The sequence below is a fragment of the Arvicola amphibius genome, chromosome 5, assembly GCF_903992535.2.
Source record: "Arvicola amphibius chromosome 5, mArvAmp1.2, whole genome shotgun sequence".
In the NCBI taxonomy this organism is placed as follows: domain Eukaryota; kingdom Metazoa; phylum Chordata; class Mammalia; order Rodentia; family Cricetidae; genus Arvicola; species Arvicola amphibius.
In genome coordinates, this window is record NC_052051.1 from 3,454,966 (window position 1) to 3,479,447 (window position 24,482).

Here is a 24,482-nt window from a genome sequence, read left to right on the forward strand (position 1 = left end):
GTTGGTCTAGGAAGGATGGTGACAAGTGGATCAGTCTGGATTTAAGGAGTTCTGATAGAGGTGATGATCTCTGCGGTGTTTGAATGAAAGCAGACCCCATAGGTTTCATAGGGGAGTGACACTATTAGGAGGTGTAGCCTTGTTGGAGAAAGTGTTGTCACTGGGGGTGGGCTTTGAGGTTTCAGATGCTCAAGTCAGGCCCAGTGTCTCGCTTCCTGCTGCCTGCAGGTGTTGTTGTGGAACTCTCAGCTGCTTCTCCAGCATTCATGCTTGCCGCCCATGACCATAACGGACTAAATCTCTCTGCACCTGTAAGTCAGATCCAATTAAATGCTTTCCTTATAAGTTGCCATGGTCATGGTGTCTCTTCATGGGAATAAAAATCTAACTAAGACAATCTCTGTGTTTTAATTTAGACTTTCCAATCAATAAGAAAGCAAAATTTCAAAGAAGATCAAGCTGGTCGGCTGGAGAAATACCTCAGTTGAATGCAAAAGCGTGAGGGCCTGAGTTCAATCCCAAGCACTAGCATTAGTAGAAGCTAGAAGTAGTGGTGTCTGTCTGGCTCCCAAGCCCCTGGGGAGATAGGTGGAAAGCAGAGATCCCTAGACTTGCCATCCGGCCAGTTCAGCCTAAATGAGGCTCCGGCCCCAGAAAGAGACCCTGACTCAACAAACAAACAAATATAGGAGATAGATCCTAAGGAAGGATAGATTCTAAAGGTTGACCCTCTGGCCTCCAACCAGTGTACACATGTGTACCCCTCAAGCACACAGGCACATATCACCACACACACACACCCCATAAAGGAATTTGTGTGGATCTTGACATTGACTTGATATCTCCTTTGCCACAGAAGTCAAAAGGACCACTCTAGCACACAGTCCCAAGTGGCTCCTTAGCTCTGAGAGAGTGGGAACAGAGGCTGATCTAACCATCATTATGAATGTGCTTAGCGTGTACAGGACCCTGGGAAGGGAACCCCAGGGACACCAAAAATTTGCAACCAAAGGGCCTCAGTGTTCTCACCTGTAACGTAGGGACCAGTAATTTGGTGGTTTAATTGAAAATGCTCTCCATAGATTTCAGCTACTGCTGCTGTTTGGGGGAAGGTATTGCATCTTCAGGAAGGAGCTTTGCAGGAGGAAGTGTGTCACTGGGGGTGGGCTCGAGAGTTTATATCCTCGCCCACTTTCAGATCCCCCCTCTGCTTCCTGTGTATGATCAATGTGTGACCTCTCGGCTCTCACCACTTGCCATTCCTCCCTGCCATGATGGACTCTCCTCCTGGGTCCTTAAGCCAAACTGAACTCTTCCCTCTGTAAGTTTGACTTTGCTCATGGCATTTTATCCACAGAAAAAGCAACTAATACACACATATTAATCCCCCTTCTCCTGCTGTAGTTCTAGTGTGAAACTCAGTGGGACTACGCACGCACAGTGCACAACCGCAGGTTAGGCACACCTAGATAATGCCCTGACCTCAGAAACTTCCAGACTAAAGAATGAAGAGAAAGCAATGTCTTCCCAGAAACCCAAGGTGTAATTATGGTTACAGTCAGACCGCCCTGACTAGGAGGGGCTGAATGAACAGAGTAAGAAGAGACTCTGGTCCTCCTTAAATTCCGCAGCCCAGAGTCAGCTGAGACTTCAGAATTGGAGGCACCTGCTGCTTAGATAAAGGAAGCTAGGCAGGCTTTGTAAGCAGCTCTAAACTGAACACTAAACTGAATGGTGAGTAAACCCTTCCCGTCCAGAAACCTCGTGACATGGGGCCAGAGAAGCAGCCAGTGTGTTTCTCCTGCAGAACCAACAGCAGATAGCATCTACAGAGGGGTGTTACCTTCGCATCTGGCTTGGCATGGGCCGCAGCTGCACTGAAGGACAGAGCAGGCATCTGGTCGCCCCCAGTTGGCTGCATCTGTGAAACCAGAGGAGGAAATATAACCATGGTCAGAGGGTAGTCATAAAAAATCAGCAAGAAACCCTGCAACCTAAACACAGGATAGTAGGGCTGTCGGGGAAGAGCCTTTTATTCCATAGCTCCAGATGATGCATCAGGGAGCGGATGTTTTACTGTTGCCATTCTCAGTGGCTGGGTAAGAGGGTGAACTTCCTACTGTGCTGGTTTTTATGTCACCATTATACCATGAGACCCTGGATCTCAAAATCATCATCTCCTAAGGCACCAGCAATGGTCCCTGGGGGTCTCATCCTATCCTTACTCAGCAAAAATCACCCCAAAGAACTTTAGTGTTGATGGGTACCTCAGTGGGGGCCACCAGCCTCCCCACAAACAGGCAGGCATCCACAGGACCCCAGCGATCATCTCAGCAGTAGAATGTGGCAATGTGGGTGAGTGGCATCTTAGATGGAGTCTTTCCCCAAAGAATAGAATGAATGTCCCTGGTTGTAGAGGCTGGATTGTTCTGGCATGGTCAGGTAAGATGGACAGTCAAACAGGCATATGCATGCTGAAACGCTGTTATGAATCAATGGGGTCAGCTGCCAGAATTTACCCAGTGCCCGTCAGTGCTCAGCTGAGAGCATGACTTTGATTAAATTGTCCAATCAACCTGCAAGGGAGTGGAAACATTGACCTCACTTTACATATGAAAACCCAGGGCCAGCAAAATAACCTAACCGATGCTCACCCAATGTGACTGGTTGGGTCTCAGCTCTCAGAGCACTAAAGATGCTAGTGTAGAACATTTTGTTTCTCAGCACTATTTGGGGGAACTTATGGTATCTCTGGGGGAGAAAGACATAGCAGGCAGAGGTGGGTCACTGGGGTGGGCTTTGAGGGCCATAGCAACATTGTGGATTTTGGCCTGCGCTCTCTTACCATGAAGAAGGCATTTCTGTATGTTCCTGCCACAGAGGACCCATTTGCTAACCACCTTGTGGTTCCTCACTGTGATGGGTTAAGTTCCTGAACCATTGACTCAAGAAAAGAAAAAATACACAAACGAACAACAGCCTGCCTTAAGTTCTTTTCTGTTGAGTGTTTAGTGTGAGCAAAGAATAAGTAACATAGGGCATGTCCAATGACACAAAAGGACAGGATTTCCTTAACTTTTTTGCTGCTTCCTCCATCAGCCACTCCTAGCTCTCAGTGAAGACAGACAGGAGACTTCATGACACCACCATCTCATTGCTCATGTGACCCATCCCAGAGCAGCTACAAGGGACAATAAAACAAGGCCACATTTCAGCACCATCAGGTGGGAAGATCTAGTGTCACTGGTGCTGGCTCCCTGCAGGAATTTGGTTGTGTTGGGTGCTTCCTTAAGTATGGTCCTTCAATTCAGTACCTGGGGAGCAGACTCCATCCCTTCAGGCCACAGATGGGAATGTGAGCTCAAATACACCAACTAGTAAGAGGTAAAGGCAGAAAGAGAGTGGAGCCCTGTCCCTGCAAAACCATGGGCATCTCTTCTCGCCCTCTGTGTTACAGAGAATGGGCAGTAGTTCCGTTACAGGATGACCTGACCATGCCAGACAGAGAAGCTAAGCTCACAATTTCACCAGCAAGCAAAGCAATTACCACCCAGAAATCCTCAACCTGGCAGAATTGTTTTCTCCTGAGCTTGGTTTCTCACGTCAACACTGGGGATACTGGGCCCAGATACTTCTGCGTTGGGTGATATTTGACTATAGCCCTGGCCGCAGGCCATTAAGGGCTCATAGTATCTTCTAATTGCGACCATCCAAAGCAACCTCCAGGCATTGCCAAGTGTTCCCTCGGGAAGAACTGAGCATAGTTGAGAACCACTGGTAGAAACACAAACGCATCTGGCTTGTGACATGCAGTTGTGGAAGCAATGCTTTCCTGTGTCACTCAAGCTTGAATTAGGAGTAATGAAATAAGGCCTGAGAGATGGCTCAGCAGTGTAGAGCACTGGCTGCTCTTCAGAGGATCCAGGTCCAGTTCCAGGACATCCAATACTCTTTTCTGGTCTATGCAGGGAGTACACATGCCTGGTGTGCAGACATATATGCAGGCGCTCACACACACACATGAAGTAAGTTAATCTATGCAGCGTGTGCTCTACGGATTTCTGCTGTTGACATCGCTGCCATGCAACGCACGGCTCCACCATCCCTACCTGGGCTGAGAGGGCTTGGCTCTCCTCATTATACACAATCAGCGTCTGGTGGCCATTGTCACTTGGGATGACGCCTCCGAGCCTCTTGGGTCCAAACTCAAAGCGGCACCGCAGCAGGGAAAGCAGAGCGGCTGTGATGAAACAGAAAGGAAGGAGCAAGCTCGCTGCCCCTGTCAGAGGCTTCAGGGAACCCACGCAGCCGCCACCTGACAGGGTCAGGCTCCATCTAAATCATCTTAGGAGCTGAGCAGTGTGTGAGGCTCAGGTAGATGCTAACACTTCGTGCTGAACTTACTGCTTGGTATTTACTGGCCAGGAATACTCAATTTTGTTTCATTTTATTTTTTATTTTTTTTATTTTGGAATAACTAGTGCCCTTATTAACCTTAGTCAAACCCGGGAACCTAGGACACCTGTGTACTTCTTGTAACCATGGTTACTAAAAACATATGCTCACCCTTGGACCCATGTTCCTCTGTGGATTCCATTGTTTACATAATTGCCTGCTGATGGAAACTGAATTTCGGCCAATTAGTGTGTCTGGCAACCTTCGACCTGAACAAACCCAGAGCTCATCCTCCTTCCACCCACGCAGAGCCTGTCCCAGTGTCTGTCGGTCAGTGAGAGGCCCTGAGCTCTCAGGAGGCACTGACCTGTCAGAGCCAGGAGCGCTGCACAGACAGGGGACAGGGCCCACAGCAGAGACCCCGTGTCAGAGAGAGTCTCACACTTGGATCCACTAGGACAGGAGCAGACCCTCACGTGGACCGTCTGCCTCTGCGTGAGGCCCTGTCTGTCTCCTATGAATAGTGGCACCAAGTAATCCCCGGGCGGGAGGCTTCTCAGCATCACGAGCTCAGCAGAGCGGCCTGCAAAGGCAGGAAGACACGAATAGGCTCATTGGCCCATGTACATCTCCTTGCTTCCCCCCAGGACCAAGACTCTGCATGGAAACGGGACAAGATAGAAAATCCAAAATCAGGGAGCACACAGGAAAGAAAAGAGGCCCTTTGTCCCAGGATCTGGGTGGCCTTTTCTGTTAGATACCATTAATAAAGTCAAATTGCCTACAGATGAAGTGTCTTCCTAAAGATCCCAAGTAAGGATGACAGATAAGCTGTGTTAGCTTAGGGCCCAAGTGATCCACAGCCTTGAGTTTTTAACACCCCCTCATTTTAAAACATAAACAACACTCCTTGTAACCCTACTTTGCAGCTTTATTGACAGAAGAAAAGTCTGTAACCTTTAAACCTTCCTGTCAATTGTGTTATCTGAACAAGCAACTTAGAAAAGCTACAGGACCCTGTCTACACCCACAGGACCCTGTCTACACCCACAGGGCCCTGTCTACACACACAGGACCCTGTCTACACACACAGGACCCTGTCTACACACACAGGACCCTGTCTACACATACAGGACCCTCCCTGCAATCACAGGATCCTGCCTACACCCACTATAAATGCACTTAACTGGGACTCTTCCTTGAGAAACCCATACCCACACTTGGGTATATCTTACACTCACCCATGAGCCTATTTCTCTCCAAATTGTAATAAACTCCAGCTGCCTTTCAGTCTGGCTCACCCTGAAAGTCTTTTCAGTGGTAAAGTGAAGAATCCTGGGTTTGCATGAGTAAAGGGCCCTAGGGGAGAAGGAAATTTCTGTCCATAGCAGTGTGGAGCAAGGCCTCCATCCTTGTAGCTACCCCATTATTGCTGCTGGCAAAAGGAGCCATAGGCAACATTAGAGAAGTCCCAAGACTAGTTTCACTTCTGATGGTAACTGCAAGTTCACAACCTACCATATCCAGGCTCAGATGGACAACTGCAGTGGAGACAGGTCCTCCAGACATAATACACTCATTGGCATTGGGAAACAGAGAGTGCACAGAGTGCAGTGACCCACCAGGGACTTTAGACCTTGGCCCAGCAATGGGATTAAGTGGGCCAGAACGGTGGTCTGTCTATGGTGATGAAGGGGTCGCCAGACCCGTACCTGAGATTCCTGCCCCACTATGTGATCCTGGGGACTGGCAGGCTGTGTAAGAGACAAAAGTTTGACTGGGAGTTGTACATCAGGCACAACTGCCTCTCGGTTGCCCAGAGACGCCCTGATGAAAAGCTAGCTGCCTCTGACTCATCCTTACCCCTGTAAAACCCCAGCTCTCCAAGCTAAACTGGGATGGAATTCTCTCTTTGGTCTGTCAGCCTCTCTGTCCAGAGCAAACAGAGATGCCTTACATCATCCCAAGCTCTAGGGCTCACAGCAATCATGCACACTGTTACAGTCGTGGCTGCTGTTCTCTACGGAGGACAAGGACCCAGATGAGAATTGGGGGACAGAAGGGCACAGAGCAGACAGTCATCTTCCATGGTGTCAGGAAAGCCATGAGTGACAGCAAGCATGCAATACTCCATCCAGACAAGCTCACCCCAGTCCTTGTGCCCAGAATCCTTTCTGAGACTTGGTAAGTAATCCTGGCTGGCCCTCCCACACAGCACACTCTGATCTTTAGGTTCTCCAAGGGTCACCTGAGACTGTGTGACCCAATGTCCCCACCCTAAATCACTTGTTGCCGTCTGTGTTAGCCCCTATCCTGTACAAACCTTCACCCTGCTTCGTCCTCAGCATCCAAGAACCATCTACACCTCTCTGGGCAGAGTCCAAATCAAAGTAAAGGGGTCGGAGTAGGGGTCCAGGTCGGCATCCTCGGCCTCTAAGAGCAGGGGCTCGTTCCCGGCAGACTCGCAGATCTCCAAGTGTCGAGAATGAGACTGGAGAGCCGGAGCATTGTCATTGATGTCAGACAGGAAAAGCATCAGGGTCCCTGTGCCAGTCAGCGGTGGGAGGCCTTGGAAGGGAGAGCAACCCGGGATAACAGAGGAGGTTAAAACACGGGAGCGAGAAAATTAAAATGAACTCAAAGAAACCCAGCAGCGTCAACAGCTCCAGAACCAGGAGGGCTTGCAACAATCGCTAGCTCTCTGGAGAGCCAGTCAGTTTTCAGTCAGGGTGTGGCCCTGGTTGGTCGACTACCCTGCAGTGGACAGAGACACACAGACACATACGACGAGTATACACACAGACACACATGGGCAGCACAAACTGTTCCCGATGGGCTTTTAAAAGATAAGAGAACACAGAGTGGATTGTGTAGGAGAGGGGTTGGCGTCTGAGAAGAGTCGATGGAGGTGAGCAAATACATTATACAGAATTCTCAAAGAAGTAATAAAATTGTGACTAAATGAATAAATAAGTGAATCACTTAAGAGAAAATTAATCAAGCAAATGAAACCCAGCAGTATCTTAACTGGGAGAAACAGCACCTCCTTTTAACCCAGCTTTGAGGTGTGGTGCAAACAAAGGCAGGCTGGCCTGGCATCTCTGCTTCTGCCTGTCCTCATGTGGGGAACACACCTGTGTTGCATCCTCCTTCCTCTGCCTCCCTCTCTATTTGAATTGCAAAATTCATGTGCTAAGGGGACCCAGGAGGTTGGACAGGAAACTGATTTGCCAGGAAAAAGCTGTAGCCAGTCTCTGCCCTACAAATCCTTCACAGAAACGGCAGAAGAGGGCCAGTTTGCCCAAGAGCAGGAAAGCAGGGGTCCTCCCACCCATCACCCCATCACGACTTGACCTGTGAAGACAGGGGTGCACTTCCCGTGAGACAGACTACTCTCCATCCCACTTCTCAAGCCTGCACTGGGAAGACTGCTCTTCCACGGCCCCGTCTCATTTGTTTTCTGAGAGGGAGCAGGTAGGAGGGCCTTTGGGCCTAGTCCATCCATTCAGAGAGCCCTCCTTGTGCACACAAGCCTGGTAAATGACTATGCTCAGCTGTGCTAAGGACGAATCCACCCACTGAAACATCCGGCCATTTCTCTTCCCATGCCAGGAACGGCCCAGGTCTGTGCTCAGTCTGTTTCTTGCCTTTATGAAAAGTCAAACCATCCAGGAAAAGCAACAAAACCCTTGTCGTTATCTTAAGTCATTTGTAGATGAGGTAGCATATACTAGCATGTTCTGTCAGTCATGTTACATGTTAAGAGAAAGTGAGTGTCTGTAAAAGGGTAGTATGTGGGATCCCCAGGGAATATGGGGTCAGTGTGGTTCCTGCAGGTGATGGTAGACTACACAGATTTATAAGGTGGTGTACTGGGGAAGCTGGCAAAGGGTGCCAGGATGCTGAAACCCCTGTGAATCTGCTCTATGACTGACTGGTCGGGTATTGGCAGGTTTGGGTGTCACTGAGGGTGGCTCTCCCCTCATAATTCAGCAGCTGACGAAACTAGGTACTGAAACTCCGGACTCTGACCCCAGGTGAAGACACGGCAACCAATCAGAACTGTCTGAAAGACTATGACTACCTGGTAATAATCTACTACAGATCATATTACAAATCTGGTAAAGAGCTTGCCAATCTCCGGGGAGGAAACATGAAGCATGAAGCTGTTCCTAAAAGTGGATGTCTCTGACCACTGGCCACTCTCCTCACCCCATAGATAAGCTTTCTTCCTCAATGGGCCCCTTGGCTGCTGTCCACTCTCATCCCTTGAGGCCCCTCCCCCACTTCTCTCTAGAACACACTCCTCGATCTCTTTACTTCAACACATGATCTCTGAGTTATTCTGATGGAAATCACAAGGGCTGGGGAGCACAAGGGAGGGAGGAATGGTGCAAATTTATGATGATTTAAAAATCATCTTTTCTAATTAAATTAGAACAAAAATTAAAATTAAAGACAAGCCATGGCCATCAAGCAACCATCCCCAACCGAATCGTCACACCCGAGAGTTCGGGTTGGCCCGCTTCTCTTCCATGGACATCGACTAGGGTCTTGCTTCACTGACAGATAATTATGCAAGTGTGTTGGGCAGGCCCACAGTCCTTGGAGCCTGGGCTTTCATCCACAGATGTCTTTAGGTACAATTCTTAATGCTACTTGAAAATGTTCTCAGATGCAGCCTTGTGGGAATCTGGAGAAATGCACTAAGACGTGTTTTTAAAACCACTCGTCCTGGCTGATGACAAATGCATCCTGCTCAGTCGCATTTGCTGTGGCTTATGAGCCATCCCAGGTACACGAAGCTGCTAAATATTTATCACACATCGTTGGGCTTGACAAAGCGCTACTGCGTTAGCTTATGAACAGATGAAAATGGTGGGCCTGATGGCAGCCTCCTCGCCGGTTTAATTGTCTCTGCTGAGTGAATACTGCCCCTCTTTCAGCAAAATTGGTCCCTGGCTTACCATTTTAGGAGTTATTATCAAAAATAATCTCCAGCATTGAGGCAAAGTGAAAACAAGGTTTATTTTATAATTTCCTCAGTGATTCTGGAAACAGCCTCCCTTAGAGACCGGAGTCACCACTGTTAGCTCCGGCTTTGCCTCAGTACTCACCACTGTCAACCGCATGGACAAGGATTCTGTAAAAGCTGCCATTCACATGAGGAGACTCCCGGTCTATTTGCCGCTTGGTGGTGACCGCTCCTGTTTCTTCATCCACGGTCACCCAATCTGCTGGATCATGAACCAGTTTGTATCTTGTAGAAGGAACACAGACACAACTTTTAAATTTAGAAAACCTTACCAAAAGACTAGTCACGGCCAGGGTGGTGCATACTTGTCACCCAAGCACTTGGGATGTGGAGTCTGGAGGTCATGAGTTCAAAACCATCTCCAGCTTTATAGAGGGTTCAAGACCATGCCTCAAAATATCTTTTTAATGACAAATCAAAACATATTGCAGAACTCCTGTGGTGATCTGAATACAAATGGCCTCCTTAGGTTCATAGATTTGAGTGCTTGGACACCAGGGAGTGTCACTATTTGAAAGGATCAGGAGGTGTGGCTTTGCTGGAGGAAGTGTGTCACTGGGAGTGGGTGTTGAGGCTTCAGAAGCGCAGACAGGCCTAAAGGTTCTCTCTCTTTCAGCTGCCTATGGATCCAGAGGTAGAACCGTTAGCTACATGACCAGCACCATGCCTGCCATCATGCTTCCTGCCATGATGATAATGGACGAAACCTCTGAAGCAGTAAGCAAGGCACAATTAAACGCTAGCGTAAGTGCTCTCTTCCTGTGCGGCCTGAGCACAACTCTGCCTGCCTTAGGGAAACACTTGGTGCAGGAGCACAGTCAGTCTTTGAGTATCAGCAGAGGGTGGCTTCCCGTTCAGTACAGTGTGCCTCGGAACCATGAGTCTTGACCCTCTTGTAGCAGATCCTAAAGGACTCTCTCACTTGAAGATCATCTTACTACCCATCACTTGTGAACCTGGAGCCATTTTAAGAGTTTGGCAGGACACTTCAGGGTTTCTGAGAGTGATTGGTATCAGATGGCATCCATTGGAACCATGTCAGGTGCCTCTGGGGGGACCACAGTAAGGGATTCGTGTACTCAAGCCAGGAGCATGAAGCTCAGGCGGAGAATGGGCCAGAGAAAGGCAGCTTCTCCACGGGTTTCATCTTCCTCACCTGGGAAAACGCTTTCAGCAGAACCCACCATAATCCCTCCTGGATAGCCAGTGGGTCATAGATTTTAAAGAGACTGTTTTCTCATGCACAACTTTAACAATTAGGGAAGGTTCTAGAAGTCGTTGTGGTTTTATAGTGTTCACAAGCCAAGAGTAGAAACTCAAGAGTTCATCCATAGATCATCTGAGACCAAAAGCAAATTTGGGCATGAAAAATAACTAATTTCAACCAAAGGACTTTGAAAGAGAAAACACTAACTGTGGTCTGTGGATGCCACCTCTACCCTGGCATAGAAGACACAACGGATACCTTGACTAAGCAGGGTCTGAGGACACACTGTAGGGTCCCATCACTGGGGTGGTCAAGACATGGGGGCTGATGGGAGAGTGGTAGCTGCCAGGGATCTGGGAAAGGAAAGTGAGGAAGTGGACTGGGAAAGATGTTGAGGGGAGGAGCTTGGGGAGGGAGATCTGGGGAAGGAGCCGGGGGAGCTGGCTTTACTGGGTACCCAGATTCTAGGTGGTGTATGAATGTATTCAGTGCCACGGACTGAACTCTTATATACCTTATTAAAAAGATTTGACTAAAGTATTTCATTTAAAATAATAAATATTACTAAAAGTATTTATCCAGAAGCAAGAGAGCTAGGATATCTGGCAAAGAGGGACATAGAAACATGTTACAAAGCATTTTTGTATAAAAAAGAGACTCTGCAGGGTCAAGAGGGGGATAAGTGTGGGGGGGGACTCCAGGAGGGTGCTATAGGGTGAGGGTGCTAATTGGGTTAGTCCAGCCAGTTTACCAGGTAGCTTCTTACATTTTTACTCCTGGGACTGAAACAGTCTCAGCAATGTTCTCCGACAGCCAGGTGGCCAACAGTCCTCACCCTGCAGCCAGCCTTGCTGCCTGCTTCTCTGTGCCCACCTTATCTGGCTGGCAACCCTGTCTGGGTCTGTAGCATTGAAATCTCCCAGCTGGATGCCAGGCCTGGCTCCATCCTCCTCGCTGACGATGAAGCTCCTGGGGTGAAAGGCTGGTGGGTCATTGGTGTCTATCACCTGCATAGTCACAGTGGTGCGGGCCATGGCCTTTGTCGACGGCTGTGCCTGGCCCTCCTCACAAGAGAAGAGCGGCTCCTGATTCTCCACAACAATGCCGAGGCTGTGGGCTGCTTGAGTTTCATAATCCAAAGGCTGCCGAGGTAAGAGAGGGCTTCATTAGTGCCCACTGCTCCCCTGGCTGGAGGACGCTTAGCAAAGTCATCAGAAACCCAGCGGTGGGAGGAGGTGATCAAAAGCCAGCTCCCTTTCACCGGACCGCACAGAGCCAGCCTCCATCAGAGGGTGATGAAAAATGCAAGAAAACCCGGAACTCATGAAACATTCAAGTCTTAACCGTGCCACAGGAAAAAAAAAAGAAATCAGAGAAACTTGGAGAAATATAAATACTAATGATCATAGCTACTCAGGGTACAAAGTAGCCTGGGACTTGGAAGGACTCAGAAGCCGGGAGGGTGACAAACTCAATTGCAGGCAACTGTGCAGCGGGTTGTCAGATATTTGGTATTCACAGTGTGGGCTGCGGCTCCTGAACGGTTCCTGGATCTTATTCGACTGACAGGCAGAATCTCGACTCTACCCAGAGGCACTGACTCTGGCCGGCCCTTCCAGTTGAGGTAGCTGTTCTGTGCGGGAGGTGCTGGCCATTCTCAGGTCTCCTTGAAAGCCACAAAGACTAAAAGCATCAGCGCCCGCCTGCCCCTGTCAAGCCCACTCTTCTCAGCTATGACTTTATGTAAAGGATCTCTCTGCTCTTTGATTTCCTCACCCATAAAACATGGCCATAATATTCTCCTCCAGGGCCAGCTTCCTTGAGCTCAGCACTTATAACAACCCACACAAATGCCCCAATATTTACACTTCAACGGTTTAAAAGGTTTTAAACCCAGGAGATTAAAAGAAGAACTTTTCATTAGAGAAACATTTTAAAGGATGGGGGGGAAGGTAGCCCAGCTAGTCCCACACTTGCCTAGCGCGCACAAAGCCCTGGGTTCGAGCCCCAGCACCACATAAAGCAAGTATGGTTGCGTATGTCCATAATCCTGGCACTCCAGAGTTAGAGACAAGATGAGAAATTCAAGGGAATCCTCTACTATGTAATGAGTTCAAGGCCAATCTGCAATATTTGAGACCCTGACCCAAAAAATAAATATTTTTTTAAAGTTCACTTTTCATCACATCAGGAAAAGAGATAATAAAAACTCCAGCCTTATGTGAATGTGGTAGATTTTTGTCTGTAACAACAACAACAACAGCAACAAAATGTGTCAAAGAACTCGATAGCATAAAAAGTCTGCTTCTTGTTGTTACTGCAGGAGGAGCCCTCGATTGCTGCGTACCGCGCCCCACCCCCGTCTGTGCTCTATTGCGCTAGAACCCAGTTCTCCAGCAAGGGGCTGGAGTCTGAGGAAGCAGACGCAGAGACAGACCAACACACAGACCTCCAATCGCTGGTACAAAAGCCCTTCTTTTTTTTTTTTTTTGTTTTTCGAGACAGGGTTTCTCTGCAGCTTTTTTAGAGCCTGTCCTGGAACTAGCTCTTGTAGACCAGGCTGGCCTCGAACTCACAGAGATCCGCCTGTCTCTGCCTCCCGAGTGCTGGGATTAAAGGCATGCGCCACCACCGCCCGGCAAAGCCCTTCTTTAATAGCACCATGGAGGCTTAAATACCCTGCAGTCAATGGCCAACAGGTGAAAATCCCATCCTCTGATCCTCTAGGCTAGGGACAGCTTCTAGTAACGTCAATTAGAAGGCTCTAGAAGGGAAGAGCAGCTGAAGGCCAGGACTCAATTGGTCCCAACACTCGGCCTCTACACAAAGCGTTCAGATGGTCCTGCGTTCTTCTAAGGATGGCACGGGGCACACTATGCATTCCGCACACAGTGAGAGCTAAGCAGGTACTAACCCCTTAGTCATTATGGCTTGTCCTCCGGACGGGGACCACAGCATCCACCACCGCCTGACCCTGACTTTACCTTGATAACATTTAATACCGCTCGGTTGGTCTCAGGGTCAGTCATGATGTCAAAATGTTCCTCCTCGTTGCCGTCCAATATGTGGAATTGTGCTCTCCAAGCTGGTGTAAACGGTGAGTCTCCGTCTTGAACAGGGAGATACAACACGCCCCGTGCGACTTCACCTTCAGAAATCTGAATCTCATACTGGAAGAAATCATCATCATTGTCCATGTCACAGACGCAAAGACACACCATAGAGAAGAGGGCAGGGGTGGGGGCTGGGGAAGGGCTGGGTCCTCATCGAGACACCCTTGACCTTCAAGCATTTGAAGAATTTCTCCAGTTATATTAGGGATGCCATGAAGTCGGGAACAGGCTCCTTCCTATGAACATCATTCCCTGAGACTCTGTGCCTAAGATTGGATAAATTTAAAGAGAGTCTTCAGTCCAACTCAGTGCATTCTTCCACTGAGAATTTTTAAGATGCAATACACAGCCTAGCTCACGTGTTGTAAGTATCCTAGCTCTTCCACAATAGGGAGAGATTTATTTGGATCAAGGGGACCATCTTTCCAGCACACACAGTTCCTTGAAATAGCTCATTTTTCAGTAGTTTTTGTAGAGAGTCTCTAAGCAAGCACGGCAGGACAGTGAGGTATTTTTTTCCAGGCTTATTTTTGAGCGCATAGATTTTTCCTAAACCAGGGAAGGATTCTGACACGGGCTTAACTGGAACATTATTTTGTCATTGGTATAAACTTTTGGAAGAGGAGCTTTCACTGAAAACATTCCATATTGGTTTATGTAATTAAAACATTTAAATAATCCATTTTAAAATTAATTGGTTGAATCATTAATGCAACAGTCAGTACGCACTGGTAAAATAATAATAATAATAATAATAATAATAATAATAATAATCCCAAGGAGTTGAGAATGGAATGCCTGCATTGGGGGAGAAGATCAGGCAGGAACTAGAATAAATATGTTCATTAAGTAGAACAGCACAAGGCAGATGAATGAACAAAGGGCTTAGAGTATTCAGGAGGGGTACAGGGTGTTGTTACTGGGTCATCAAGGAAAACTCCTCTTGAGATCAATTTGTGTGTGCAGGAACATACATATGTAGCAGCCTCCTTCCCCACCCCAAGACACTATGAAAGTGTCAGTTCTACGCTTCTATCTGTGTTCCAGGGATAGAACTCAAGCTGTCAGGAGGGTAGCTCCTGTAACCAATGAACCATCTTGATGGCTCCAACCTTGCTTTTGGAGACAGGTTTCCCACTGAGATCTAGAATTCACCAATTAGGCAAGGAAGGCTGCGAATGGACCCCATGGATCTTCCTGCCTGGTCTCAGTGGACAACACCATACCCAGAGTTTTATGAGTGGTGGGTGTCAAACTCAGACCTTCACACGTGGGAAGCAAGTATTTAGCAGATGGAGCTCTCTCTCTAGCCCTGGGTGGACTGCCCAGTTCCACTTTAGGTTACTTTGGAGTATCGTATGTACTTGCTCATGACCCAGGAGAAGTATGTAAGCCTAGGGCTTGGGGACCTTTGTAGAGGGCTTAGAATTCAGGCACCCTATGCCTTACATGGTCTTCCACAAATGTGGGCATGTGGTTGTTGCCTTCTTCCACACTGACGTGAATGGTGGCTGTGGATGACAGGGATGGCTCTCCACAATCCGTCGCTCTGACTATCAGAGTGAACCAAGGAGCAGTCTACATGGGCAAGAAAAGGAATGTTAAGCCCCACAAACACAGGAGAGGGAAATATTAACAAGGATATTTCTTTCTAGCAATTTCTATAGCAAGGCTTAACCACAGAAGACTCCCAGTTGCAAATATAGACCCCAATCTGGGGCTGAGGCAAAAACAACACTGTGTGTGTGTGTGTGTGTGTGTGTGTGTGTGTGTGTGTGTGTGTGTGTGCGCGCGCGCACATTGCCAGAAGTTAACCTTGGGTGTTCTTCAGGCACTGTGCACCTTCATTCTTGATTCAAAGTCTCTCGTGGAGCCCGAAGCTCACCAGTTTGGCCAGCCTGGCTGCCCAGGAAGCCCTAGAGAGGAGCCTTTCTCTGCCTCTGTAGCTCTGGGACAACGGGCACCCCACCACAGCACTAGTTTTCATGGGTTCTGGGACTGGAACTGGGTGTTCCTGCCAGGGCAGCAATCACTTTGCTGACAGAGCTAGCTCACCAGCCCTGGTGCATTCAAATAATAAAATCTACATAACCTCATATTTTAAGCATCCCGAGAGTCGTACTTCCCCACTGATGAGATCAATCCGAAAGCCACTTTCTCTCAGTAATGGTGTTTGAGAAACGAGGAAATAAAGGACTTGAGAATTTGGAGTGTTTTCTTGATCCAAATCGACCGTTAACAACTGAAAAATAGGTTGACCTAGAAAGAAGTTTTTAAGAATGTTATTGCTGGCTGAAGGTTGTTTGCGAAAGTAGACAGAGGGAAGAACCTTTGAAAATGGCATCGGGGCACACACCAGGATGGATGAGATATTTAAATGAAAAATCAGCATACAGACACACTATGCAAAATAAAGGTGGATATTTAACTTAGGGTAAACTTCAAGGAGCTTTCTAGCTAGGACCGCTGTTGCAGAAGAGGGCGGGGTACAACTGATACATGAAGTTTTTAAATGTATAAAAAATACAGACAAAACTTAAAAGTGAGTAATAAACACTTGAAATGCATGTGCCAAGTATGTGTTCTTCACACAGAAGAAGCAAGCTTTGATCAGGAAGCAAATGACAAACATACTAACAGGAAAGGGACATTGATTAAAAAAGAAAAGGCTGAGAAATGTGTGAAAATGTTCAGCCACAGGCAAGATTACAGACAACACTTGGCGCGCTCTTGCTCTGCCGCCGAATGAATACTTGACCCTCTTCAATTCACCACCCGTCTGAGCCCAGTCACTCTTCTCCCCTGAGCTCACGCATCACTTGTGATGCCTGAGAGCAGCACAAGCCAGCTCACATACCTTCCTCAAACAGTTTGCAAAAACACTTTTTAAAAGGCATCAACCAAACAGTCAGACACGGGAGACCAAGGAGATGTCTCAAAACTTGCCCACCAAAGATCTAGTGTACCAGATGTGCAGGCAAGCATGGCAGGAAAGTATTTATATTACTGCATGTCTGTATGATGGGGGCACGCATGCCACAGGGCATGTGTGGGGGTCTCAGAACAGGTTTGTGGAGTCAGTTTTCTCCTGCTGCCTTCGCAGGAGTTTCAGGTTGGACCTTGGAGCTTTCGGCTTTAGCAGTGCTTTCCCACCAGGACCCATCTCACTGACCCAACCCAGCTTCTCAAACCAGGAAGCATGAACAGACAGAGACACCCAGCATCTACAAACATTTAAGGACTAATACATGTACACTTCCTGCTCTCATAAAAAGTACATATGTAAGTGTGTATTTACACTCATATAGAACACCTGACAAGGCATGAACATGCACATCACAAACTGGGTAAACATGCGTGGAAAACCCAAAGGAGAAAAAAGTCCTAAAACTTTACAAACTTCTGAAAATGCTTCCTATTCCCGTGGCTTCAGGTCTTCGAATTTTCCAAAGACTATTTTACAATATTAAACACTGCTTTTGTTATAAAAATAGATTCTCATTCTCCTTCTAGGAAAATTAGTTTGGCATGTAAAGATTTGCTTTCTGAAACCCAGAGGCCAGATGTCATCTCCCTGTTGTTCTGCAGATGAGACACTTGCAGAGCCCCTGGTGAGCCTGCCATGGCTCCATCTCTATCCCTCGAGATGTGGCTTTGTTGTTAGGTTACATTTACACGCCCGCTCTTCCAGACGGCACAATTTCCACGTCCTTCCACGGCCAACACAAAATGAAGCTAACAGAGAGCAAAGCCTTCAGCGACTCTGGGCCTGCGACCTTTTACATGAGCAGTGAAAAGCCTTCCTGAGTTACCTGGATCAAAGTCCCCATCACTATCAAAGCAAGAAGTGGGGGAGCCACACAGGGCAAAGAGAGGCATAGTCACACAGTAAAACACACCCAACGCACCTGCCGCGTGGCTCTCTTTCACACTGATGTTAAATTCCTTCTCAGGAAACTGGGGTGCGTGATCATTCACGTCTCTGACTCTAATGTTGAAAATCAGGGATTCATCCACCACTTTCCCTGTGGATCGATCCACAGCATCAAAGTAAACCTGGGGAGCAGAGAACTCTGTAAACAGTGTGGGTGAGTATACCCAAGGGCACTGATCAAAGAACCATAAATGCCAAGATGTGTAGTGCAGTTCCAAGGGCCTGCCTCGGTGCCACGCTCCCCCAGCACAGGCTCCTGCTATGCACAGATCAGCTATGCACAGATTTAGGGGGAAAGCCCAGTCATTATCAAGGTCAGACTTGGTTTCTCTATTTGAGTAGACCTGAGCAAGATGCTGGAGAGCTGTTTCTACAGTTTATCAGTGTTGCCTTGAGAAAGGAAGACACGGGTACTATTACTGGGTCTTGAGAATAATAGCCAAGACCTATAGGTTTTAGAGAAAGGGACACCCAGAGGAACCAATACAGTTGCAGACATATCAGTTCATAGAGAGTCAATGTCCTTACTGAGGTAATGAAGAGGAATGGCCACGCCTCTCCAGCTTGTCCAGGAGTCCTACCTTGCTAGAGGTTAGTAAATTAAGCTTGCATATTGAGAACGTTTGGGAAAGTTAAACAAATTAACCCAGATAGAAAGGAGGAAATAAGAGATCAGAGCAGATTATCAATGAAATGGAAGACACCAAACAGCAGCCATGGTTGGTTAAACTAAAAATGCTCTAGAAAAATTGATGCGTGGGATGGGGCACAGAGAACAGACAAGGGCGAACAAGGGAATCCAGATCAGAAGTGAGAGAACAGACATTACTACAGATCTTACACTTGTAAGAAAGACAGAAATCCTTCTCCCTTAAGCTGTTTCTTATCAGGGAATTTTACCACTACATCAGAAATGAAACCAGAACACAAATGCACGCACGCACGCGCGCGCGCACACACACACACACACACACACACACACTTGCACTCACGCACCATATGGACCCACATACATATACACATGTACACACACCTACACACATGCACGTGTGTGTATGCACATATATATGTGCATACACATATACACATGTGTGAAACATACATGTGCAAACACATACATGTGTGCCCGTAATTTTTTTTTATAAAGAAACAGTCTAAAAGGGCTATAAACCACGGGAGTGCAGCTCCATAACAGCCTGGAAGTGGAAAATTTATGGATAATAAAAAGGACAATAAAAAGCTTGTGGTTCTCAATAAGGGAGGGATGAGTGGGTGGAACATGGGGGATTTCAGAGCAGGAAGCTACTCCGCAGGAGGCTGTGGTGGGGGCCACCGTTATCGACCCACAAATATAAAGCGTCAAGAGTACAAAGCATCAAGAGTACCAGCAAGCCATGGGCTTTGGCTGGTGATACTGTAAAACCCTGGCTCCCCAGTTACAACAGAAACAAACAAACCACACCAGGGCAAGATGCCACAGCAGGGACCTCAGGAAACTCAACACCGCGGGCTGTGCTGTTCTTTCAGAAGTCTGACAACAGTATAAAAAGCACAGCCCACTAGTTACAGGGTGTTCTTGATTACAATATTAAAATAAGGTAATGTTGAATACGTAACTTAAAATATGCCATTAATCGTAAAACAGAAGTTGGGAGGTAATAAATATATTTCTAGAAATTGGCCTGCTTGCATGTTGAGGTAGGCACATGTGTATTTTCAAGTGACTGAAATCCTGCAGGAATTCAGTCACAGCAAAAGGAACTGGATGCCCATGAGCTGCAGTATGGAGGTGCTCCCGAGCACAGGAGCCCTCCACCGTGGGACCTTGGTTGCAGGCACAGGATCCTGCTACAGGTGTCAAGAAAAACGAGTTCCTTAAAGAAGAACAAGGGGTTGCATGGGCAGATGAACCCCTTGTACCCTGGCAGAAGCCCTAGGGAGCACGTTGTTCCCTCTGTGCCAGAGAATGATTGACTATTCAGCTCTCGGACGAGGTAGAGGAACCCAAAGCCCAGCCAGCAGGCAGAGGCTGAAGCATGGGTCTAGCCCTTTCACTTCTTCCCCGGCATCTCAGAACCAGCGTGGGCAGCCTCCGTCTCCTCAGGGTCAGCTTTCCCCTCCAGGAAGGCTGACGGCTGCTGCAGGGCTCCTACTCCTGAGCTACTCCGTTTCAGGGACTCTAGCATACATTTTTAAAGTTTTCACAAGCAAATTGGCTCTCTCCCACACTGTTGCTCCCTCGTCCTCCATAATTCATGGCGGTGCCGGCAGCTCGGCTCCTTAATCACCCTGACTCCTCGCTCTGAAACTGGGCCAACCATAATCCTCCCACTTAAACAAGAACCGTGTGTTTGTTTTGTGTTTATTATTTTATATTCCATTTATTATCCTAAAAGCTACATCTGAGACCTTTAGTTCTGACAGATGCCTGAGGGGCGTGAGTGCTGTTTATTCTTTGGCAAGATGCTAAGAAATTCCAGGGGACTCAGTCACAATGCAGAAAGGAAATACCACTGGCGCTTTCTGTACGCGGAATGGTTTTCAGCCTTTTGTTACAGCCCGGAGATTTACACCCTTGGATGAACAAACCATGCAGCACTTGCATGAGAGACGGCCATATGGCATCTGTAATTACACGCACAAGAGCTATAGCCTCACACCCAAGCTAGCAGACGGAAGCATCCTAGATGCTGGAGGCACAGTGGGAAATCAGTTACATGCATGGCTTAGAAGTAGGTCAGAGACTCCGTGCAGGGATGGTCAATACACAATTATTTGAAAGAATGTAAAAGAATGGACTGGAATGGGCACTTATGTCCTATGAAACTGAGAAGATTTAAAATAAATAGAGAAAATTCCTTTACAGGAGAAAAAGACATTCTTCTCTTTATGAATCTATCATAAATCATATTGCAATTCTCAGCAGATTTTTACAGATTTCTTTTATGACATTAGCAAGTTAGTCCACCCCCTCCACATTCCCAAGCCCAAATTCTACAAGTTTTGTCTAATTTTAGAGAAGCCCCCCGGGTCGTATCAGGAATAGCATGTTTCTGGAGTCTCCCTTTGCAGCCTCAATGTGTTTGCATGGTTTGTAGCGGTGTCCTGTCTTTCCGTGATCTCAGAACCACTCTCAGCACTTGTGCAGAGAGGCAGCTGGTCAGAGTAAAATGTGCTGGGTGACAGGTGGCCTGGGCCACTTTCCAACACCTGGTGATCTCCACCCGATGTGCTCCTGACCCAGCAGGGGGACAGACTCCATCATGGTGGATTTGTACCCATGCTCTGGAGGCTGGGCCTGCAGTGCAGTATGGCAGGAAGCCCTCTGGAGCCTGCTCAGGCTTCTGGCCACTGTTAAGAATGAGGATCCCAGGCCTTACAGATGCCTGTGTGGCTCAAGTCTCTGCCTCCATCTTTTCACAGCTAACTCCAAGTGTTCACCCTCTTCTGTGCCCAAATGGCTTTCTTATTAGGACATTGACCAGTCCTGTTCCAGTACGACTTCATCTCAACTTGATTGTATCACAAGAACTCAGTGCTTTAATCAGTCACAGCTGCCATGAATTGAGATGCAAGTCCATCTTTTTGGTGGGTGTGATTAGACTCCTGGACCCTGGAGAGAAGACTCAATTTTACCAGCCTGGTACCTCACCTGTCATCCAATGGACTTATCTGAGACACCACTATATAAAGAGTCTTGCTCTTGACCTTAGAGAGATGTTCATGAGGGAAGCCAGAGTCTCTCACCTCTTAGAACCTACATTCTGATGGAAGAGTTAGACTTTAAAACCAAACACAAATTCCAGAAAACTCTGACATCAAAGAGAAAGTGAAATGGAGTCATGGAATAGAGGGCACTGGGTGGATGGTGCCAGCCCAGAATTTCCACCCTATATTCTATACAAACGAGAGGACCAGGTGGCTTGATTTTTTAATAGCATTTGCATATTTACATAAATGTACATAAAGGACCAGTGTAGGCATCTGGGGAGATGGCTTAGTTAGTAAAATATCTACTATGCAAAAAGAGTTGGCGTTCCTAGGATCCGTGAACAAGCCTGTCATAGTGGCATGCCTCTGTATCCTAGCCCTGAGGATGTGGGGACAAGGACAGCCAGTCTAGAAAATAGGTGAATTTGGATTCAATGAGAGACCCTGTCTCAAAAGTAAGGTGGACTGTAAGAGAGGAAGACACCCAACCTCCACATGCACAGGAACAGACATGGAAATACATATACACCCCTACACATACACACACATACATACACCTATATACGCACATATACACAGAAGCATGTACACACACACACCTACATACACACACCTATACACACATCCCCATATACACATCCCTATACACAGACATACACACAGAAGCATGCACACAGACCTACACATACACCTACCTACACATACCTACACACATACACACACATCTACACACACTTACACACACACCTGTACATACACACACACACATATATTTACACAACACACCTACACACACAGAGAGTCAATGTAAAAAGACAAATATCTTGATGACACGGTGTAACAGGCCCCAGACCTCTGTACAACCAACTCCATGATGGAAGTACAATTCAAGCCTTGGAACCAAGCACACAGGAGCACCACCTCCCAAAGCAGAACAAAGACCTTAATCCACCAAAGGCCATAGTTCTGGGAAAGACCCTGAATATACTAACCTTGCTTTTCAGCCTCTGTACTTCCGCTTCTGGCTAAATTCTTGCTAACTGGGGTGTGTCAACCCAGGATGTGGGTTTGTGCTTAAAAACCCATCCTAAAAGGCTCAGGACTGCACATGGGTCCTGAACACACAGTGTAGTCACTGCTGCCTTGACTGGAATGACACGGTCTGCTTTAGTGGTTATCTCCCCCTCCTCTCTCCCTCTCTCTCTCTCTCTCTCCCTCTCTCTCTCTCTCTCTCTCGCTCTCTCTCTCTCTCTCTCTCTCTCTCTCTCTCTTTCTCTCTCTCACACACACACACAAACACACACACAAACACCACTGAGATGCATGCCCCTTTGGGAGAGTCTAACATGTTACACCTTTTTGTTCTAAATGGTGCCTGGGAATTATCTGTGACTTGCACAGTGTCTTAGGGTTTCTATTGCTGGGACCAAACAACATGACTAAAAAGCAAATTGGGAGGAAAGGGTTTATTTGACTTATACTTCCAGATCATAGTCTATCATTGGAGGAAGTCAGAACAGGAGCTCAAACAGGGCTGGATCCTGAGGCAGAAGCTGATGCAGGGGGCTGACGATGCAGGGATGCTGTTTACCGGCTTGCTTCACATGGCTCACTCAGCCTGGCAGAGCCCAGAACTACCATCCTAGGGATGTCACCACCCACTGTGCATGGGCTGGGCACTCCCTCATTGGTCACTAATTGAGAAGATGCCTTGCAGCTGGATCTCATGGAAGCATTTCCTCAACGGAGGCTCCTTCCTCTCTGATGACTCTGCTTTGTGTCCAGTTGACACACACAAGCAGCCAGTACACACAGCTTATCCATCCCAACCCCAAGTTTCACAAAACGCTCCTAAGGACAGGGCTCTGTGTTACCAGCTTCCAGACACCAAACACATCCAGCCTATGACATGTCAAATGTTTAAAGCAAACAAACACTGACCGCACTGGGGCTTTGGTTTGGTTCAGTCTCGCTGGGGCTCTTCCTGCTGCTGTGCAGCATAGCCACGCCTCTCAGCACAGCAGCCCAGAACAGTGACCCAGCCTCCCTTCAGGGCTCATCAGACACAGACTGGTCCCATCTGAATGGATGAGCAGTTTGCATTGTGTGTATTAATGTGTATGTGCACATGTGTGCACGTATGTGGAGTCCAGAGGCCTACATCAAATGTCTGGCTCAATCTCTCCACAGTATTTTCTTGAAAGAGGGTCTCTCCTTCACTGGGACCTCACCAATTTTGCTATATTGGCCAGCCAGAAAGTTCTAGGGATCCTCCTGTTTCTGTGTTCCCAGCTCTGATGTTACAGGTGCACACTGCTTTCAGCTTTTTACATGGGATCTGGGAATCAAACTCAGAGCCTCAGGCTTGGACAGCAAGCACTTCACCCACTGAGCCACCTCCACAACCCAGAATCTGCATTTCCACATGATCCTCCGGTGGTTGGTTTGTTTGTGAAAAACTGAGAAGCTGCTGTAGGATCCCTCCCGTACTTTTTCCCTTTTTAATAGCACTATAAATCCTGAAGACAGGGAGCCTAGAGAAGACAGAGATCGTGGGGCTAGAGAAGAACCACAGAGTCAACTTTGCAGCTCGTGGAGTTTGATTTGGGGAGAATTCCTGTCTCTTTAAAAAACGAGTCAGCGCCTGGTGGTGGTGACTTTAAGGCTTATATTTTGTAGTATCTATAAATATTTTGAGTCTCCTGGGGGAATACTTCATAAATTACCTTCCTCAGATAGCAAGCACCATATTCCCACCCTGGTGGGGTTAACTGACAGCCAAGTCCTGTTCCCGCAAGTTCCCTGGAACAAAGGATGACAGCCTTTGTAGCCAGCAGAGACTGGAACATGATACACAACCCCGTGACTTGAGGCTCTTTCTTTGTAGTTTTCTTTCCGGGTTTGGAACCTGAATTTCAACCGCACAGAAGGTCATGGAGTGATAAAAACCCTGAGTACACACGGACCTCGATAGCTTGTCAGTAAATCCTCCTACGGCAGCTACCAGGCACTTCCGGGACCTCTGTGTAGCCAGCCGCTCTCCACCCTCCAAATGTTGGCTACCAGAAACCAAACAGCAGCATTTTA

The 24,482-nt window shown here is 47.5% G+C and overlaps 1 protein-coding gene across 1 annotated transcript in view; it reads right to left on the minus strand.

The window, feature by feature from the left end:
* Positions 1-264: 264 nt before the first annotated feature.
* Positions 265-24,482, minus strand: part of LOC119814308 (cadherin-like protein 26) — a 31,920-nt gene continuing 7,702 nt past the window's right edge. Inside the window, 12 exon segments of the mRNA XM_042055109.1 lie at positions 265-309; positions 1,844-1,921; positions 4,110-4,240; positions 4,763-4,978; positions 6,719-6,787; positions 6,790-6,963; positions 9,513-9,655; positions 11,511-11,779; positions 13,622-13,807; positions 15,200-15,328; positions 15,843-16,009; positions 17,659-17,806. Of these exon segments, the coding sequence (XP_041911043.1) occupies positions 265-309; positions 1,844-1,921; positions 4,110-4,240; positions 4,763-4,978; positions 6,719-6,787; positions 6,790-6,963; positions 9,513-9,655; positions 11,511-11,779; positions 13,622-13,807; positions 15,200-15,328; positions 15,843-16,009; positions 17,659-17,806 (1,755 nt within the window).